The sequence below is a fragment of the Aulostomus chinensis genome, chromosome 17 (assembly GCF_037954235.1).
Source record: "Aulostomus chinensis isolate RoL2024-O1b breed Wild chromosome 17, RoL_Achi_v1.0, whole genome shotgun sequence".
Classification (NCBI taxonomy): Eukaryota; Metazoa; Chordata; class Actinopteri; order Syngnathiformes; family Aulostomidae; genus Aulostomus; species Aulostomus chinensis.
Window position 1 is genome coordinate 19,467,507 of NC_141336.1, and position 18,320 is coordinate 19,485,826.

Below are 18,320 nucleotides of genomic sequence, written 5' to 3' on the forward strand. Positions count from 1 at the left end.
ACTATCACACCACATACGAGAGCTTTGCGTTTCCCAGGTTGTCCTTTTAGCACGATTGTTTATTTCAGCCAATGAACACTTCTTCAAACTGAGTGATATTCTCCTTTAGATCCCAGTCCAGATAATCTTTCTGTGGCTTGTAGCGTAGCGTTTACTGGTAGTTAATGCACCGACCAGCGGGAACTGAACAGGACCGCTGTTGTCATTCCTTAGTGCTGAAGCGCTGCGCCATTACATTTATAGATTTTCTCTTTGATGGGATAATTTGGTCTTTATATCTCTCACAAATTAAGTGATCCTCAGTGCTCCTGGTGCAGCTCAATGTGCAGGTCCCATTTTCAAATACAGTTAATTGCATTCGAAAAGAATCAATGATACTTTCACGGTGACAATATCATTCTTTTAATGTCACTTAATTTCCTCAGCGAAATGATTACATCAATAGCCTGGAACCCATTTCTATCTTTCAGCATGAATTAATCTATTAAGGACAATAATTACGCGTTTGTAATGGAGAGGTTTTTGTTCTCAGGAGTCAATGCAGTTGAGTCTCCATTGTGAGTCTGGTTGTTGGCACTGTCCTGCCTGTCAGTCAGTCACTTTATGAATTACACCATCACTGTGGGAAAATAAATAAATAAATGAATGACGGTAACTGGTGCAGCTCCTTGGTGGCCTTGTTGTGAGATAGCCCTCCCTCTAGTGGAGGTGATAGAGTTGGTTAGTGCTGTCAGCTGGCTGTGAGCTCCCCGCTCCACAGCTGAGGCAGTCAGTCACAGTGAGATGTGCGGAGGAAAACTTGTCATGACACAAGACGGGGCAGAAAATATGTGAAATAACTGAGCTGCTGTTTGAGCACCTCAATTGGGATGCAGAATTTGGAAGCGAGAATAAATTATTTCCTTGAAAAAGAAAAAAAGAGAAAAAGAAAAAAAAACCCTCTTACATGTTGCAGAAAAGTTTTTATGTTAAGAATGGATTCCAAAATGGAGCCTGAGGACAACAAGGTGTACTGTATGATGACCCAGTGGCCCCCTTACAATTAACTGACCTGCACCCGAATAAACCGGATAATGCAACCATTAGAGAGAGAGAGAGAGAGAGAGAGAGAGAGAGAGAGAGAGAGAGAGAGAGAGAGAGACCCGTACAAATCAAATCATACTTTCTTTGTTAAGTTTCAACGCCCGGGTCATGTGATCCCTGCAACAGACTCCACTATTGTCCGGTTATTTATTCATCAACTGTGGAAACCTTTGCACGTCTGCTGTCACCTGCCGTATTCTCCGCACAGGTGAATAAATAACCCCCAAATTACAGCCCTTGGTAGACGCCACAACAGATGCACAACTACATGCATTCAGTCAGGATGAAACAGGGCTGCCTTAACTATTGCACAGAGGTGTAAAGAAACATACATTGAAGCTCAAAATATGGTGTATTTTCTTTTTTGATAGTCTTACAGTAGCCTGGCGTTACATATTTAACACACTGAGACAGGTTTTCTTGAATCGCGTTTGACCTCGCTCACCCAAGACCCGCCGCTGGTGGAGGTGTTTGGTTTAGTCGCTGGGAGCGCGCCGGAGGAGGAGTTGACGGTGTGGCCGCGGTGTGTGACAGCTACACGGGGCGCTCGGAGACACAGAGCCACTCCACCACCACCACCAGGACCTGGAGGCACCACCACTACCACCACCACTACCACCACCACAGTGCGTTGGACTCAACCGGGGATGTGACATGTGTCAGGTAGATACTGTCCACATTAGTAGGCTTCACTTTAGACACTGTTTAACTGTTTTCTGTGTGTGTGTTTAAAGTTAGCTTTAACGCACCTGTAGCTATCCCACCGCTAATGACGTCAACGTACAATAACATGGTACCCTTCCCCTTGGGGATGTTAATTTTTTTTTACCATGAGCATATAAATGTGTAAATCTAGCGAATTTATGAGACATTGCCTCTTGTTTATTCAAAGGTAAAACGCTTATGAACGTAATGAGCTCAGTTTTGGAACATGTTTTAGTTAAATTGTTGAAGATGTAGATGCTAGTTTAAGCTAGTGCTAACGCCAACATTTTGTTTAAAATTGGCTTGATGGTTAGCTTGATTATTACTTGTTTAACGTGGGTATACACAAGAAAATAATTATTAGTTAGTGTTATGTAAAACTTATGTTGTCTACTTTTATTCCAAGATACCAACAAATGTTATTTAAGTTGGCTAAACTAACTTGGTCTCAATGAACGCGCAAGCTGAAAACAGGCAGAATAGAGGAGAGAGAGCGAGCCTGATTGAGTATCACATGGTGGATAATATCACGATATGTCAGTCATCGATACATCGGTATAGGCCAGTATTTTGTCTGACCTATGCTGATTTTGACTTTTCTGTTTTGTTTTTACTGAAGATAATTCAGGAAAAAAAAGATGTTTGGATTGATTAACAAATACTAGAGTGAAGTGAAGTTCTTTATGTCCGTGCACTGCTGTAATTTTTTGGAAATAAACCCTGTAAAATAGCCCTCCTCCTCCCTCAGTATTTGAAGGATCACTCCATAAGCAATATCAGCTGATACTGATTTTTTAATTTTTCTCCTCCCCAATATTGGCATCAGCCAAAATCTAATATCAGCCAAGCTCTGTTTAACACAATATAGGAAACAATGTTCAAATTTAATGCACTGATGATCCAGTTCATAGTTAATCTTTAAATAATCCTGCCTTTGTCATGTATTTGATTACCATTTGTGGAATAATTGAGGAAAATAAATCTTTCTCCCTTGTATCGGTATCGACTCCCAAAATCCTGTATCGGTCAGACCACAGTTATGATAATGTGTGATATTACAAAAGAAACGCTCTTAAAACAAGCAATGACATCAGCAGCACATTACATAACCAGCACTGTCCTGCTCCTGGTTGTAACACTGCCGCACTAACTTTCCATGCCAGGCGTAATTGAGTGTTTGCCTCATGCAGCTCTATTCTTTATTTGTATCAGATCCCTCTCTGTCAAATCACCTGTCACATTCTGTGATTTTTCATAACAGAGCTGATAAGAAGCAGCGATAGTGGCAGCGGGGCTTTCATAGCTCACACCGCGTGACAAAAGTCTGGATGTCAGTCCTACGCTTTGGGAAGTGAAAATATGCAGATATGAGTATGATCAAATAGAGGAAGCCATCAAGGTGAAAGGCAGTACACAGGTTAGATACCAGGATGATAGGGGAGTATGTCATGAGAGAGCACCACCACATTCTGCTGGATCAGCTGCTACTCTACACCAGTAGTGTTGTGTCTTTTTGCGTAGTGATTTGACTCACGACGACTATTTTTTTTTAACAGTTCTTCAATTGTACTTTTCCTCATGGAGCAATTAAAATATTCTTACAACCTGAATGTGCTGCAGATTAATTTAAATTGTTAATACAGTTTTAACCACTGTTCAGGATTTCTTTAACCATGCAGTGCAATGTTTTATTGATCTTGAGAGCTATGATTTACTTTATTCCTCTTTTAAGGAATTAAACTGACAGGTGTTTGATTTGGCATCAGTCTTAATTGGATTTTATTTATGTAGTTGTTTGTTTTTTGTCAGAAAAAGGAGAGCAGATGCTGTGTAATCTGTGCCACTGTGGAGGCACTATTGTTGCACATCAATAGGCCTGTGATGATCAATAGGGATTGCGTGATGTTTTTGCATTGATTATAGAAACGTGAGCCGATGAATGGAACTGGACTCCTCTCCAGGGGTTATACTGTTCCTGTTCTGCAGAGGAAGCTGGGGAAAAGCCGAGCCTCTTGCATGAACGTGCGGGTAGACCTGGACTCTCTCTTGAGGTAGCTGAAGATTGTTGTCAGGTGTCTTGTGACTTATATCGCTCATGTAGAATTTCAGAGAAGCGGGCAAGCTGCTTTTCCTTTCTGCTTGACTTAAGCCAATTGTCGGACCACTCATTTCTCCAGAAAGATGCCATGGTAAGCTCTGCTTTTATAATGTGGGGATACAGTAACATGGAGACCCTCACTGACTGTGAAATGCTATCTGCATTCTCGACATTCTTCCTGAGCTTCATCAACAGTGAAACACAGGCGGTTGTAAAGCTGGTGTTAGAGAAGACAGGGCTGGATTTTCCGCTGCTTTAGAAGCTGATGGGCCTCCAGAATATGAGTTATGGCTTGAGATCATCTCTCACAGGTGGCGAAAGGTTCACAAAGCTCTCTCACATGTAACAGCCGCAAATGGAGCTAGCGACACAGCTCAATAAATACATTTACTGTCCTTAGTGGTTTGAAAGCTATTGCTTTTTGAAAGTGAAGTGCTAAAGATGCACTCGACTGCTTTGGTGTAGCAGCCATAGTGTGGCTCAGGCTGCTGTCTGACTTTTATTATGTGTTATACAACTGTGCGGGTGACATTTTGATGTTTTAAAAAATGCATACAGTCGATTGCAGGAAGTTTTTAACAGGCAAGTTTCGAGGATGTCAGCCGCTCTGTAAAGTTCTGTTTTGTTAGCAGTAAGGTTGCAAGTTTGATACCAGTAACAGAAGTACATCAATATAATGCAGAGTCGCACCGACTGGGAAATTCTGATACCAGTTTAGAACAAGAATTTGGCTGATACTGCTACTTTTAGTCTATGTTGTAAGAAGAAAACACAAAAAAAAAACCACCAAATGAAAATTTTAGAAAGAACTATTTCACACTCATTTAACCCTTTATCAAGCATCTTTGAGGACGAACTCAAACACTACTGATATTTAAATGATGTTCAGTATCACCTTTCACATCAACAGACAAACATTACTCACTGTCATCGGTGAATGCTAATTTATTTGCTGATGGTAGTCAATAAAGCAAGAATAATAACCACGACAGGCGATATATCGGCGCATCCTTAATATATTGTGTAACATCAATTAAATTAATGGCATATTGCTATACTCTTATTAATCACTATATATAATCGATACATTTTAAACTCAATAAACTGAGCAATTAATCCTAGAACTGTCACTTTCTAAGCTACTAATGCTAACTACATGATTTATAATCTCATTTTCTTGTTATGATGGAGTTTCTGAATTTTAGAAGTGAGTATTTAATTGAGATGGAAACTTTACATGTCGACTCTTCACATAGTTCTATCTGTTTTCATGTGAAAGCTTGTTTTGTCTGTGTGTGTTTGTGTGTGTGTGTGTGTGTGTGTGTGAGGGGTGTGCGGCATGTGTGTTGTATCTGTGCACGACGGCGGAGTGTGTGTGAGTGAGCATTTGGATCCCTCCTCCCCGGTGCTCTGCCGGCCCCTCTGTCGCTTTAAGTCCTCCCCCTCAGAGCCAGCCAACAGCAGCTGTTCCATATTCATCAAGCCCTTGAGTCTTAAAGAGCCCTATCCCGACTGTGGAAAGAGTCATTCCTCTCGCTCGCGCTCTCATGCTCTCTCCATCTTAGCGCTCATCCCACTGCTGCCCGCGCTTCTCGCTCGCTCTCCCCCCCTTTTTACCTCTCTGTCTGTCTGTCCCTCCCCCCTTCACTCTCTCTCTCTCTCTCTGTCACACATTCACTTACATACTCACACACACTCAGACACTCTCTCGTTCTCTCTCTCTCTTTCTCTCTCTCTCTCTCTTTCTCTCTCTCACATATATACATAAACACACACACATACACAACACACATGCTCACTCACACATGCACACACACATACACACACACATACACGCACGCCCACTCAATCCATCAGAGTCCAACATACCTGTGCAGGCTGGGGGAAGCGGTGCTGGCGGGGGCTTTCGGCAGCGTCGTCTCTGAGGGTGCTGTGCTATCATTTGGGGAAGAAGCCGGTCTCAGTTGTTTTCTCTTTCCTCTTCCTCTCATTCCTGGAATGCTAAAACTGGACTGATGGACATTTCAGAACTTTGTCTTCCAGACCCTCTCAGCTATCATAACCAGTAGGTGCACTCTTTCTTCCCCCTCTCTCACTTTTCTTTTTAACTCCTCCGCTGGGATGTTATTTCCATTCATTTTTTTGTCTCTCTCTCTTTTTTTAAATCTGCATTTTTAAAACTCTTAACTGCGCCTTTTCTTCTTCCCTTCCTTTTAGTAACAATCCCACAAGTCTTGATACTGAACTTTTTCCTGTTTTTGAAATGATGTACTTTTACAGGTTTCTCTCACTCACTCTTAAACGTTCACTTCAGCCAGTTCTGAGTTTTAAGGGTTTTAAAATCATGAAGGACTTAGTGCAAGACAACCAGACAGGTGGAAAGTGTGTGCATGCGTGTGTAGAATTATCGTGTCATCATCGTGTAATGCCAGACTTTACAAATTTCATTAGCTGATTGATAATTACTCTAAAATACACAGTTTTCCTCTGAAATTGGGCTACCTGTCTCATTGGTTAGGAGGTGGTTAGCTGATGCCTTTGTTCCTATATCAGGTCACCCATCGGGAATAATATTTTATTTATTTTATTATTTAAGAATGTAGTCATTAATGTAAATAGATAGAGTTATAGAGGATAAATTAAACAGTGTAATCTCTGGAGCCAGAGAGAGATGAATGAAAGGAAGCTGAAGCCTGAATGAGCGGGCAGGTCTGTCCCAGCCAGCCGCACGCAAACTAAGCTGCCATCTCAACAGCTTCCTGGCTGCTGGGGCTGTCTGGGTTGACAAGCACACCCAATAAAACTAGATCCAACATTTAATTATCCTAAAAGGTTTGAGGATTATTTATTTGTTTTGCTTTTATGAGAAACAAAATTTAAAAAAAAAAAAGTTGCACAATTTTTCAATTTGCAGATAATCTTTGGAAAACAGCATTCAAAATATTGAAATTGGCTTCATCTTAATTTAGAGATGGTTTTTTTTTCATCAGAAATTTGCATATTTAATTGATATTATTTTAACATTGTATGCAAAAGTGGTGATTGGTTAAGAACACGTGAAGCATCTGAAAACATTTACCTACTTACCTATTACAGTTGTGTGGCACGTCAGATGATTTACATTTTTTTCCCCAGAAAAATAGTTCAATATTTAACAGTGCTTTATTATTATTTGTCCCAATTGTCTGTTTTTGCTGATAAACTTTGAACTTTTTGCTTTTTTGCCAAACAAGATGTATTAACCATAACTGAGCATTCAATTTCCTCATTAATTGTGTTTCGGTCGAGTAAAAGCCCTGAAAATGCCCAGCAGGAAAGAATTCCACGTGAAGTTGAAGAGCTGTGTAACTGTAATATTTAACTGCACTCACTTGATCATCCACATTTTTCTCTTTGTGCTTTGGTCACTGCAATCCAAAAAGTCGTCATGGCATTCATATTAATATCATCAAGGTGTAAAATAATCTCTTGTTTTTTTTTTATGGAAGATTTTACAGGTACTCTTTTCTCTCAGATAAACAAAACAATACACAAGCCCTAATAACTGGGCAGTAACATTGTGTCTCTGAAACACATCAGGCATAAACACTTCAAGTAAATTTCTGTTTTTTACTGAGCTCTTCCAATCGATGTATTCTCTAAATTTGAGGGCCAAATTACTGATATGAATACAGAGCTTTTATGTAGTCCTTCTGATCAAAACACTGTTACTATACGGTTTATTTATCATACATTAAAATTTGATATTGGTCATCTGAAAGTTAAAGGAGGCATTAGGATTTTAAATTCTCAGTTATTTACCCTATAACCGTTTCTACAATCGCAGCAACAAGGAGAAACATACATGAATACAGTGACACTTTCATTTTGAAAATGATTTATCTAAAATGTATATTACGTTAATTCTATTTAAGTTGATTTCCCACTGTTGTGCTGTTTTTTTTTTAAATGTTGCATATGTATTATATATATTTAGTACTACAGTATTTCGTCATATCCATGTTCTAATCTTACATGCTTCAACATGCAATTCATCAAAAGTGAAATAACAAATTCCAGAAATTCTAGATGCGTAAAACGTTTCAAGAGTGTTTTAAATGCTGTTGGTTATTTTTAGTTTATTGCCTTTTTTAAAAAATATATTGGAGTGCAAAATTATTGGATAATTAATTTAGTGTGCAAAGATTTGGAATTTTTATACAATAAGAAAAATACAGGTGAAGATTTAACGACAACGTAAATTTCAAATCAAACTTTCAAAACGTTTTTCTTTCCATATCTACATTGTTAGCAGATAGGAATATATAAAGTTTGTGTTAGAACTGAATTTACCCTCCCGCTGCTGAATTATGAACAGGTGTTTGATGCAGACGCCATAGAAATCTTTTTAAAATTTTTTTGGTAAAATATGGATTTGATTATGGTCTAACACTCACACACACACACACACACACACACACACACACACACTCACTCACTCTCTCTCTCACATCGAGAACTGCATCTGAGGGCGATTCATTCTTGGGTGAGGGATTAGTGGGACGTATGTGCTACGTGTAATTAGCAAAGCACTGTTGTAAAATCTCAGTCGTATACAATCTATAGATCGACCCGAGGACATCACCACTGAGTCGAGTCCAGAGTTGACAGAAACATAGAAATACTACACTGCTAGTGATATTTTAGTGTATTATTCTGAGGACAAAGGTTTTACTGAAAGTTTTCTCTTCGATTTGCTCAGCACTCTTGTTTTCTTCACCTCTGTTACGAGGCCCATTACACTTCTTTTGCCCGACTTGTTTAAGTCTAAATATCTCCTGGCTCGTGCAGTGAGAAAAACCATTTACTGGCCTCCCTTTCATTACACTGGCTGTTCGCGCCACTCAGAATTTAGCCAATACAGAAGATTATCAGCTGCTAAAAAAAAACAAAAAAAACAACACACACACACACACACACACACTCACTCAGCCGGAGAAGCAGTGAATTGAGATGTGACTTCTTTTTGGTCCTAAATGTTCCATCAACACCCTCGTTTTCCTTATGCTCTGGCATAGATTTAAACTAACCAGGATATCCAATGCCCCTTCATGAAATGAGAGTGTTTAAATGTATTTTGTAGAGAAGCAGAAAGAAGTTAGTGCACAATGATGAATTAGATTTCAATTTATTTGACTTTATTCCCAGCTTGCTGCATTACAGCCTGCAAACACCCATCTCAAGGAGTCCGTCCGCTTGAGTCTGATTAGGTTTCGGAAAACAAGGCGAGGGAATTGCATTAGTGTATCTTAAGTTAAAAGCTCTTTGCTCTTTGACCAAGTGTTTCATTGTTGTTGGGTTAATCAGATTTTTGCTGTCTTCATGGAGATGCTATCGCAGGGTAGAGGCAGTGGTGGGTAACCAAAGCAGCCGTGCTCAAACACTATCCAGATGGGATCAGCTTACGATAATTTGGTTTCAGAATACATTACCAGAAGAGGCTCCTGGCCGAGGATGGCCACCCCGCTATGAGACAGGAGCTGGTGGCCTGTGTAGCTGCAGCCCAGCTGACCAGCCATCCCACCTGTACCATTCCCACCCTCCACCTCGCCACCTGCTTCCAGGAGGCTTTGGGATATGTGCCTTTTTGAAAGAAAACCTAATGTCTTTAAATTAAATTTGTCACCCAATTCTAAATACTTCTTCCTTGTACCAACAGGGCTTTGTTGTCCAATTCATTAGAGAGATTCCTGAGTCCACTGGCCACGCTGGAGCCCTCTCATTTCTGGTATCTAGTATCATTACTTTCACTGTAAATGTGTCACTCAGCTTGAGCTGAGTGGGGGGAGGGTGGAGCATGTTGTCCCTCCCCAGGCCTAATGGGGATGCAGAGTATATTAACACTCTCTGCCATGTTCACTTTTCTATTGCTCCATAGGTATCTGAGTTCAAATTCAAACTAGCTTACGCCTGCTTGCACATCAAACTCCTTATTCATGTGCAGTGGTCAGCCCCATCCTTGGGTGCTTTATTCTTGGAAAAAGAAAAGTAATAAAGGCAAACAATGACATGTTTTGTTTTGTTTTTAAAACAGACCTCTTATATATATTTCTCAATGTGTATAAAACGGTATTGCAAGTCAAAATTCTTTTCATGAAAACCAAACCTTGTTGCAGAGAGTGTGCATTTTTACTTTGGATACTTTTGGCCAATATCGGAGCACTTTACTGTTATTATTGTCAGTGAAACCCCTTCAGATGTTTGGCCTTTCCACCTCCCAGTAATTAGCCACTGTCTGTTTAGCTATTTCACCACATACACATGGACACATGCACAAAAAAAACACCAAAAAAAACACCTACCGTCACCACATGCGTCCCTGCTGATTTCTCGTCCACGGTAACCTTGGACACCTCCACCGCAGTGTGAGAATCTGTTTAAAAATAACCAGATCCATTAGTCTAGAAGGATAATGCTAGCCTACGTGGGCTCTCATGCCCTTGTGGCAGCAGAGTGCTATCACTGACACGGTGCGTCAGCACTTCTTCCTGTTGCTCCAACATTGAAGGGCTCCTCTTAATTTACACACACACATATACGCATGCACATACACGCACGCATGCAAGTGCAACACACAGATACACCTACAAGTTCAGGAAAATAACTTAAGAATACAGCTGTTAAACATCGTGACACACACGTCAAAACTGAAGTCGTTTGGAACATTTTCAAGACAAACATGAAAAAGAGCGAAATAAAGTTCGCTGAGTTTCATACTCTTGAAAGTCTACTAATTCCCACTTGGATCAGAAATGTGATGTAAGTGGGTAACTGTATGGGTGTTTATCAGTGAAGGCTATTGGTATTGAGCGGCCAGTTGTTTGAAGGTTATGTTTCAGAGCAGTAATTGAAATGCAAAATAACATTAGGATCGATGGTTAGCTTTGTTTATTTATGAAATCAATATTGAAACCGTCCGTCACAGTAGCAGCTCTGATTCCCATTGACAGCTTTACCAAGTCGTCTCTACGTGGCCTGGACGAGCCTTGCACCATTACAGCTTTTAGACAAAGCACTTTTTTTTTCCACATCTCTCTATGAAGCGATGAAATGATTCGGGCTTTAACACACCGGCCATAGTTCGAGAAGGAAAACTGGGGCATGGCATCATGAAATGCTGGGACGGTCAAATGAAAATACATGTAATGTGCACACTTAGTAGCATTATGGGTGTGTCTTTGAGTGAGAGTACGAGTATTGCTCATCCCTGATTTGCCCAAGGGAAGTAGATGTGACCAATAACCAGCCATTAACATGGCAGCAGTGTGCAAAAAGCTGGCCACCATAGACCTAGTTTCACTGTGGAGAACAGGAAATTCTATCGACGTATTTGTTTCTCTTGACCTATGTCAGATATGGATTGACATTTCAGGAGTAACAGAAATGTTTCAAGTTTTAAAGGACTTAGAGACGAATAACAGATGTGGAAATTATGTTGCAGATATCTCTGGTCCCTAAAGATAGACATAATCGAATTTGTGGAAAACGGGAATGAAAGAGATGATATAATATGTAACATTTTTCACATTTTTAAGTTCTTATTTTTTCATGTGACCCACAATTTTGTTTGTTTGTGCAAATTGAAATTGCTGTAACCTCAGATTTAATCAGAATGAACCTTTTTCATGTGAACTTTTGTTAAAAATTCTTCAACCTTGTCGGCATCTGAGATTCTTTTCGGCAACTGAAATAGTAAAAGTCAAAGCAAAGAGAGTCAATACACTCCAATAATCCAGCTTTAAGTCTCATGTCTCATAAAATCTTAACTGCATATCTTTTTCACAACACTGCTCATGAGATGTAGTCATTTCAGCGGATAACTGACAGATTTGTTATTGTCCCTCTGCCTCTCGGTGTGTGTTCTTGTGTCCTTTCAAATTATACGACTGTGCACTTAATGTGTGTATTTGCCTGTTGGTCGCAAAACACGCTGGCGTTAAAATGCCTCCTTATGAGACCAGCCCTACAGTGCTAAGTGCAATCGAATGGTTACATTGAGTGGCTGGTCGTTGAACCTGCCCCTCGGAGGGTCCCTCCCTCCCTCCTTCCCTCCCTCCCTCACAGTGCGTCCGGAGACACCAGACGTGGTGCACGCTGAAATGTATGTTTAGATTGCCCCCTGAAGGAGACACATTAATTCAGGAAATATCCCCAAAGTTTAATTATTCCTGAATGGTGTGGTGGTGGACCCTACCGTATAAATCAGTTAGGCCCACCCGCCTTTTTATTACCAGCACTATTTATGGGAAATATGTGGCAGCTGGTAGAGATGAGCCTGTAAAAAGCTAGAGGCTATTGCTATGACTATGTCTGCAGCTGTGGCAGACATAGTCATAGCAATGGGGCTTTTAGCAACATCAATTCATTAAGGAGTTATTTGGATTGGAGGCTGAACATTTAAAAAAAAAAAAATTGTGAATTCAAGTTACTGTATTTTCAACATGATTAGCATGCTTGTCATTTTAATCTGTGTGCTGTGATTACACACCAACCGTGAGCCTATACAAACATTTACATATCTGATTGCGTTGAAATGATCCGGGACATCTGATAAACTTGCTAATTTTGGCCTCATAATTTTGTCCATGTGTGTGCAGATGCTTGCGTGTGGATTTGTCTGTTTGGATTTGGCTCTTCTTCTGATGAAGAGGATAATTTATGGTGGAGGCAGGACGGGCTCTTTGTTTTAAGCGGGTAGAGTTCCCTCCTAAACAAGAACAGCCTATCAGGAGAAGATTAATGAAGTAATTTCATGCATGGCTTTATGCCTCCGTCCGCCTTTACGCACAGTCACTGTGTCTAAACCTGTGATTTACACTGGACTGTGTTAAATAGCCTTAACCCTTTATAATCATATTTCTTCCTGTTTGTGACATCCCCTCTCTCACACATGAACACGCGCGCACACACACTCACACTTACAGGCAAACAGGAATATCCTTTCTGACTAAATTATCTCAAACATTCAGGTCCCAACATCAGCAAAGCATTACTCGTGCTCATTTTTTATTTTTTCTCAAATTTCCATCCTTGGTATACCCCCCCCCCCCCCCTTATTTTACATAAGGAACCCCAGTGAGACTTTGTGAGAGGTGTGATGTGGTTGATATCGGCTGGCTTTCCATATAATTTATGGCGGTTAAACAAAACCTGACTTTTAAAAGCTTTTGCAGCATAAAACAAGAGTTTTTATGACTTATTCCTGCATTATAACTCTGGACAGCTCAGTTAATATTTAAGGAACATATCACCAAGTTATTCCCGGAGTCTTTTTAACACAGGCGAGTATTACACATATTTTAAGCACTGTGAATTGATAACTCCCTGATGAACTTTATGATGTCGATGGTGGGAAGGCAAGTCGTTCTCCAATGAATCACCCTAACAGCATCATTGTGGGGAGTTAAAATACCAAAACATATCAAGACAATTCTCAAAAAGTAGGAAGCATACTGCATTTATATATATTTATGAGTTTTATAGTGGAAGGAGATTAAGCAGTAAATATATTGTGTCTTTTTCGCAACATGTACTCGGTTCACATATGTGGCGAATATTGAACTGTCATAAACTGTTTAGAGCTGAACCATCTGTGAGGAAGGAAGGATCTTCCAGTCTGAGAGAATGTATTGTGATACCGACGTCAGCGTATCAGTAACGTATCACACACAACACCAGATTGTGTTTGATATCAGTGACCACTCCAGTTTTCCTGTGACGAGCTTTGGAAGGTATTCATAATAGACTAAACATGAAGAGTCAGAAACAGTTTTTTTTTTCCTAACTACCAGACGCTGTAATACTTATCATGAGCCATTGTAAATTCATGATGTTAAATTATACCATGACCATGCCACATAATGGGTGTAATGGAAACTAATCTTTTCTAATGAAAAAGCAGAATTAGAAATTTGATCCCAAATGCACTGCATGGCGGGTCAGACTTATCGCTGGACTGCTTTTTTACATACAGTATGATGAGCTGTCCTATTCTGCTGGGAGCTTCCCCACTGGGTGTACAAAGACAACTGTTAACTCTTTGCTCTCCGGAATAGGAAGTTTAGTTCCCCCCTTCCACCCCGCCCTCCTTCACATCCACCGCTAACAATAGCTCTATCAAAGGCCATTTGCTTCTCTCAACATCCTGAACTCAGCCCCCTTATAAGAACCAGATCTGCCCAGTGCGGCCCAGACAGTTTACGTCAGACAGACAGCAGTGCCTGTATCACAAGAGGCCCTTCTCTTTCCTGCCAGCAGCATCTCCAGAACAGGAAGGAGCAGGAGGGGAGATCAATAGATGTGATCTGCTTCTTGGCCAGCGCTATCTTTCGGTGCCGCTGGAGCACGGGTCTCATGTTGTCATAGTGGAGTGAGCTCATAGCTTTATAAAGACTACAGTGACATCGCTGTGCAGCAGCTAAATATAATCCTCTGCTGGAGAATGAAAAACTTAATTGCACAGGCCACAGAGCAGCACGGTCCCTGCAGTGGTAACCCAGCACTAGCCCCTAGCCTACGGACTATTGATCCGGGGCCCTCGCTCTCCATTGGTACAGTAAATACTGTTCTCTCTCTACCCCCCGTCTCTCCTCCAGTCATGTATCGCTTACTTTATGTCTTTTCCTGTTTTTCTGTCTCCCAGACTTCCCTTTTGTTTGCGACCATAGATTTGCACATCATAAATCTCTGTCAACTTCTCTTGAGTGTCTGGCATATCCGTTAATAAAGAGACCCCTCCCTTCAGGTCCACCCCCTCTGCTCGTTCCTCTCGCTGCCAGAGCAGGACTAATGAATGAGAGACTCCAAAATTAGGGGCCTCTCCTCTCATAGAATAGAATGGGTCCCCATGGAGTGGCGGGCTTGCCTCCAACCAAACCACAGCCGTCAGCCCCTCCTCCCCACCATATTTCCATCTTTCATATTCTGTCTGCAGCCCAAACACTCTCTCAGACCTACGAGCACATTGGTAAAAACATACACTCATGCACATTGCCCCAAGAGTACATTGGCTCTGTATTCTCTTGATGGTAATTAACCTGGAACCAGTCACACAGAGAGGCTCCCTCCATATTTCAGCTAAGTGTGTTTTGGAATCTCCATCCCCTTCTTTTTGCCCAGTGGCCACCTCACCCCAGAGCTCTTCATCATTTACCTTTTTCCCCCCATGCGAACACACACCCAGCACCCTTGGCAGCGTACAAGCTTCTATATGTATTGCAGTGACTTCAGGTTGGCCGGTTAAGATTTTCAGCTTTCAGTCTCTGCTCTTCCAAAAATGAGTCCCTGGCTGTGTGTCAAAGTGGTAAAAGGTGGCAGTGGCCCCTGGAGGAGAGGTCAGCATGGCAGCTGCCAGTGGGTTCTAGCTGTGGCGGGGAGGCTGAGCTGGGCTGAGAGGAGGTCTGTCAGGGGCTAATTGAGTTTGTCCTACCCGCGCTGACTCTGGGGCCAGTGGCTTATCAGGCCACATCGCTTGGGGCCCTCCAGACAGATCTGCCCCTACTGGAGCATCTGATATCACCGTCACCCTGCCTGCAGATGTCAACCCCCACCTCTGCCACCCATCCTAACTCAGTATGATCAGGTAGCAAGGATGTGACACTTTAGGATGAGGTTAGTAAATGGTATAAAATGGTGTTTTTCATATCTGGTGGCCTTGAGAGTGAAAAGGACATTAGGAATTTAGTCACTGTTTGAGTTGAGCCTCTAGCACAGGTTTACGCTTTTGATTTGCACATGAAACAGGAAGGGAGGTGCTGTGTAGTCACGCAGTGGAGGATGTCAGTATCCTCCAGAAGTGAGCAGGAAGCTCTCAGCAGGAATACGTACAAATTGGCTCAATTAGATCCTGAATGTTCCTTCGTTCTCACGTCAGTGTCATCCGACGTTCAGAGTTTTGCTTGCAGGCGAGGGAAGCGTTGAGACATAAGGGAACGAGAGTTCCTTAGTTCTCCGCTCAGAACTGGAGGAACAGTGAGCATGAGATGAGCTGCCAGATCATTAGGCCAGCTAATCCTGGTCACAGCAGCACTAGTGGAATGATATTAGGGATCTGAAATGCTGTTAGGAGGGCCAGGTGGAATCAGATTAAAACCAAACTGCGCAGTATGCGTTTGCGGGCCCATAACCCACTACTCAGCATGAATTTTGATCGGTACAAAGGGAACAAAAGGAGGAGGAACAGAGAGAGGAAAAAGAGAGAGGGAGAGATACTGTATCTTAGACGAGCTCTGCTCCTTTGGGCAGCCAGGCAGCAGAATTTGAAATGCTCTTACCTTGAGGAGAGAAACCTTAAAGAACTATAGATTTTACAGTGTTGAGTCTCATCTAGTTCAGCAGACCCCTTCCTGTCTGCAGTGTCCGTTTAGCACACAAGCTAATTAGCACCTGCCCCACATATTGAATTATTTATTAGGACTATTGTGGCTGTCAAACTATTTAATGTTCATAATTCATTTTACCATACAATGGTGTTATAGAATTAAATTGGACTTGTCCCATTAGAGATTACGAATATTTATAGAAAAATTTTAGACTTTTTGATTAATACGCCAGGTTCAAGTGGTTAGTATTCCCTCAGTATCATTAATCAATATATGCAGGCTTGTTAAAAACATAAGCATAGCAGTGGTATAATGTGTCATAGCAGAATGAGTTAAGGGGATTCTAGCCAGCACATTTATAATAAATGACCATATTGAGCTGGAGGGGAAACAGTTAAGACACTTATGCAATTATGCTAAGTGTCACCCTGAAGTTGGCCTTTGAACTGGGGTTAAGCTTACTCTGAATTTGTGAAATAAAAGCTAAATGGAGCCATCTTGTGCTCCTACGTTTTAATATATAGCCTTTAATAAGCCAAGTGCAGGTGCCCTATCTCACAGGTGCACATATCCATCTGAAACAGAGAACATAAAGCAGATGAACACAGAGCCGTGCATTAATTTACGGGGATGCAATCTGCATTCATTATCAAGAGCGGCAAGTTCTATTTTAGAAAGGCGTGAAATTGATTCACTTTTTCAATTTCTGTCTGCAAGGACGTTTAAGAGTACAAATGGATAATTTTTAAAACAATAAATCTGAATAGCCTCCTACAATGCCAGTACTAATATGAATTTTTTTGTTGCATATTTTGTATTAAGAAACGTAAGCAAAAACTTAAAATTGGACAGCATTTTCTGTGATAGTTGTATATCAGTTTTATATCATGTTGGCTTTATATTGCATGAAAAATTGCAGCAGTGCTTAGCTAAAGGGCTTATTCCACAAGGTCAATGGTTTTAACAGGGGGCGTTTTTTATTATTTATTTTAGCAGTTAACCTTTTTGTGAATTTCCAGAAGTGGTAGGCACCTGGAGCTCCAATGAATATACATGACAGCAGGGAGAGAAACCCGGGAATGAGATTTAATTTGACATGCTGACCCTCATCTCCATGGGCCCAGGAAGCCAGGGTGAGAAAATAAGGTTGACCCACTGACCCCTGGGCCTGAACCCCTCCGTCACCCACCCTCACAATTAAATCAGCCGCAGAGAGCAAGAGGCAGTCCGGCCAACTGAAAGGGGACATAGCTGAGGTCTCTGGTTTGCTGTTTCTTCTCAAGCATTCTGAGACGGACAGCTACCATCCAATCAGACAGAGCTCATCTTCCTCCCAATGCTAATGGTAAACTGACATGTAAAATTTGTCAACATTACCATGAGGTGGCAATGTGGTAATGGTCTAATGTGCTAAGGCACAAATTTGGCTGCCTAGCTGCCACTCACTACAAGTCCCTGTGTTTGAATTAGCATAAGCCATGCAACACTCAATTTTGTTAATGCAGGCAAGCGCAGGTGACCTTTCACCCCTTCTGTGGTACCCAATGCAAAGGGGTGTGTGTGTGTGTGTGTGTGTGTGTGTGTGTGTGTTTTAAGTGTGCGACCTCGCCTTGACCCGGAGAGGTCACCAAATCTTCACAGCATCCCCAATACATTGAGTTATCTATCTCCTCTACCAGCCCACCTCCTCAGTTGACTCTATTTGTCAACAGAAAAATGAGTTGAGCTAAGTTGTACCCCCGTTGTTCTTCCAGTGCAATTTCAAGTTAAAGGTTATAGAGCAGGACTGAAATAGATTTACACGGGCAAGGAAGGCTTCAGAGTGCATTTTGTGGCCACAGCCAAAAGGTTGCACTTTAGTCCGCAGTCGTTGCAGCATCAGATTGCATGTACTCCAAAATACAGTTATTAGACAGACAGTGCAAAAAGTCAATATCTTGCCATCATGTTTCCTTTTGGTTGACTGCTGACTCAAGGAGACAAGCCAAGGTCCACTCTGCTCTCTAAACTATGGAGATGTCCCAGACTTTATCTGGGGATGTGTGTGTGTGTGTGTGTGTGTGTGTGTGTGTGAG

The 18,320-nt window shown here is 41.4% G+C and overlaps 1 protein-coding gene across 5 annotated transcripts in view; it reads left to right on the forward strand.

Annotated features, from left to right (window-relative positions):
• The first annotated feature begins 1,241 nt into the window (after positions 1–1,241).
• Positions 1,242–18,320, forward strand: part of esrrb (estrogen-related receptor beta) — a 45,023-nt gene continuing 27,944 nt past the window's right edge. The window contains exons 1-2 of one of the 5 annotated variants that reach the window (XM_086181702.1): positions 1,662–1,746; positions 5,915–5,951. Coding sequence is in view for 3 of the 5 variants with exons in the window: in XM_086181698.1 (XP_086037824.1) it covers positions 5,902–5,951; positions 9,585–9,653 (119 nt within the window). In the remaining 2 variants the exon portion in view is untranslated. Of the gene's footprint in view, positions 1,747–5,454; positions 5,952–9,584; positions 9,654–18,320 lie in introns of those variants that run through there. The other 4 variants (XM_086181698.1, XM_086181699.1, XM_086181701.1 and 1 more) reach the window with 4 other exon arrangements.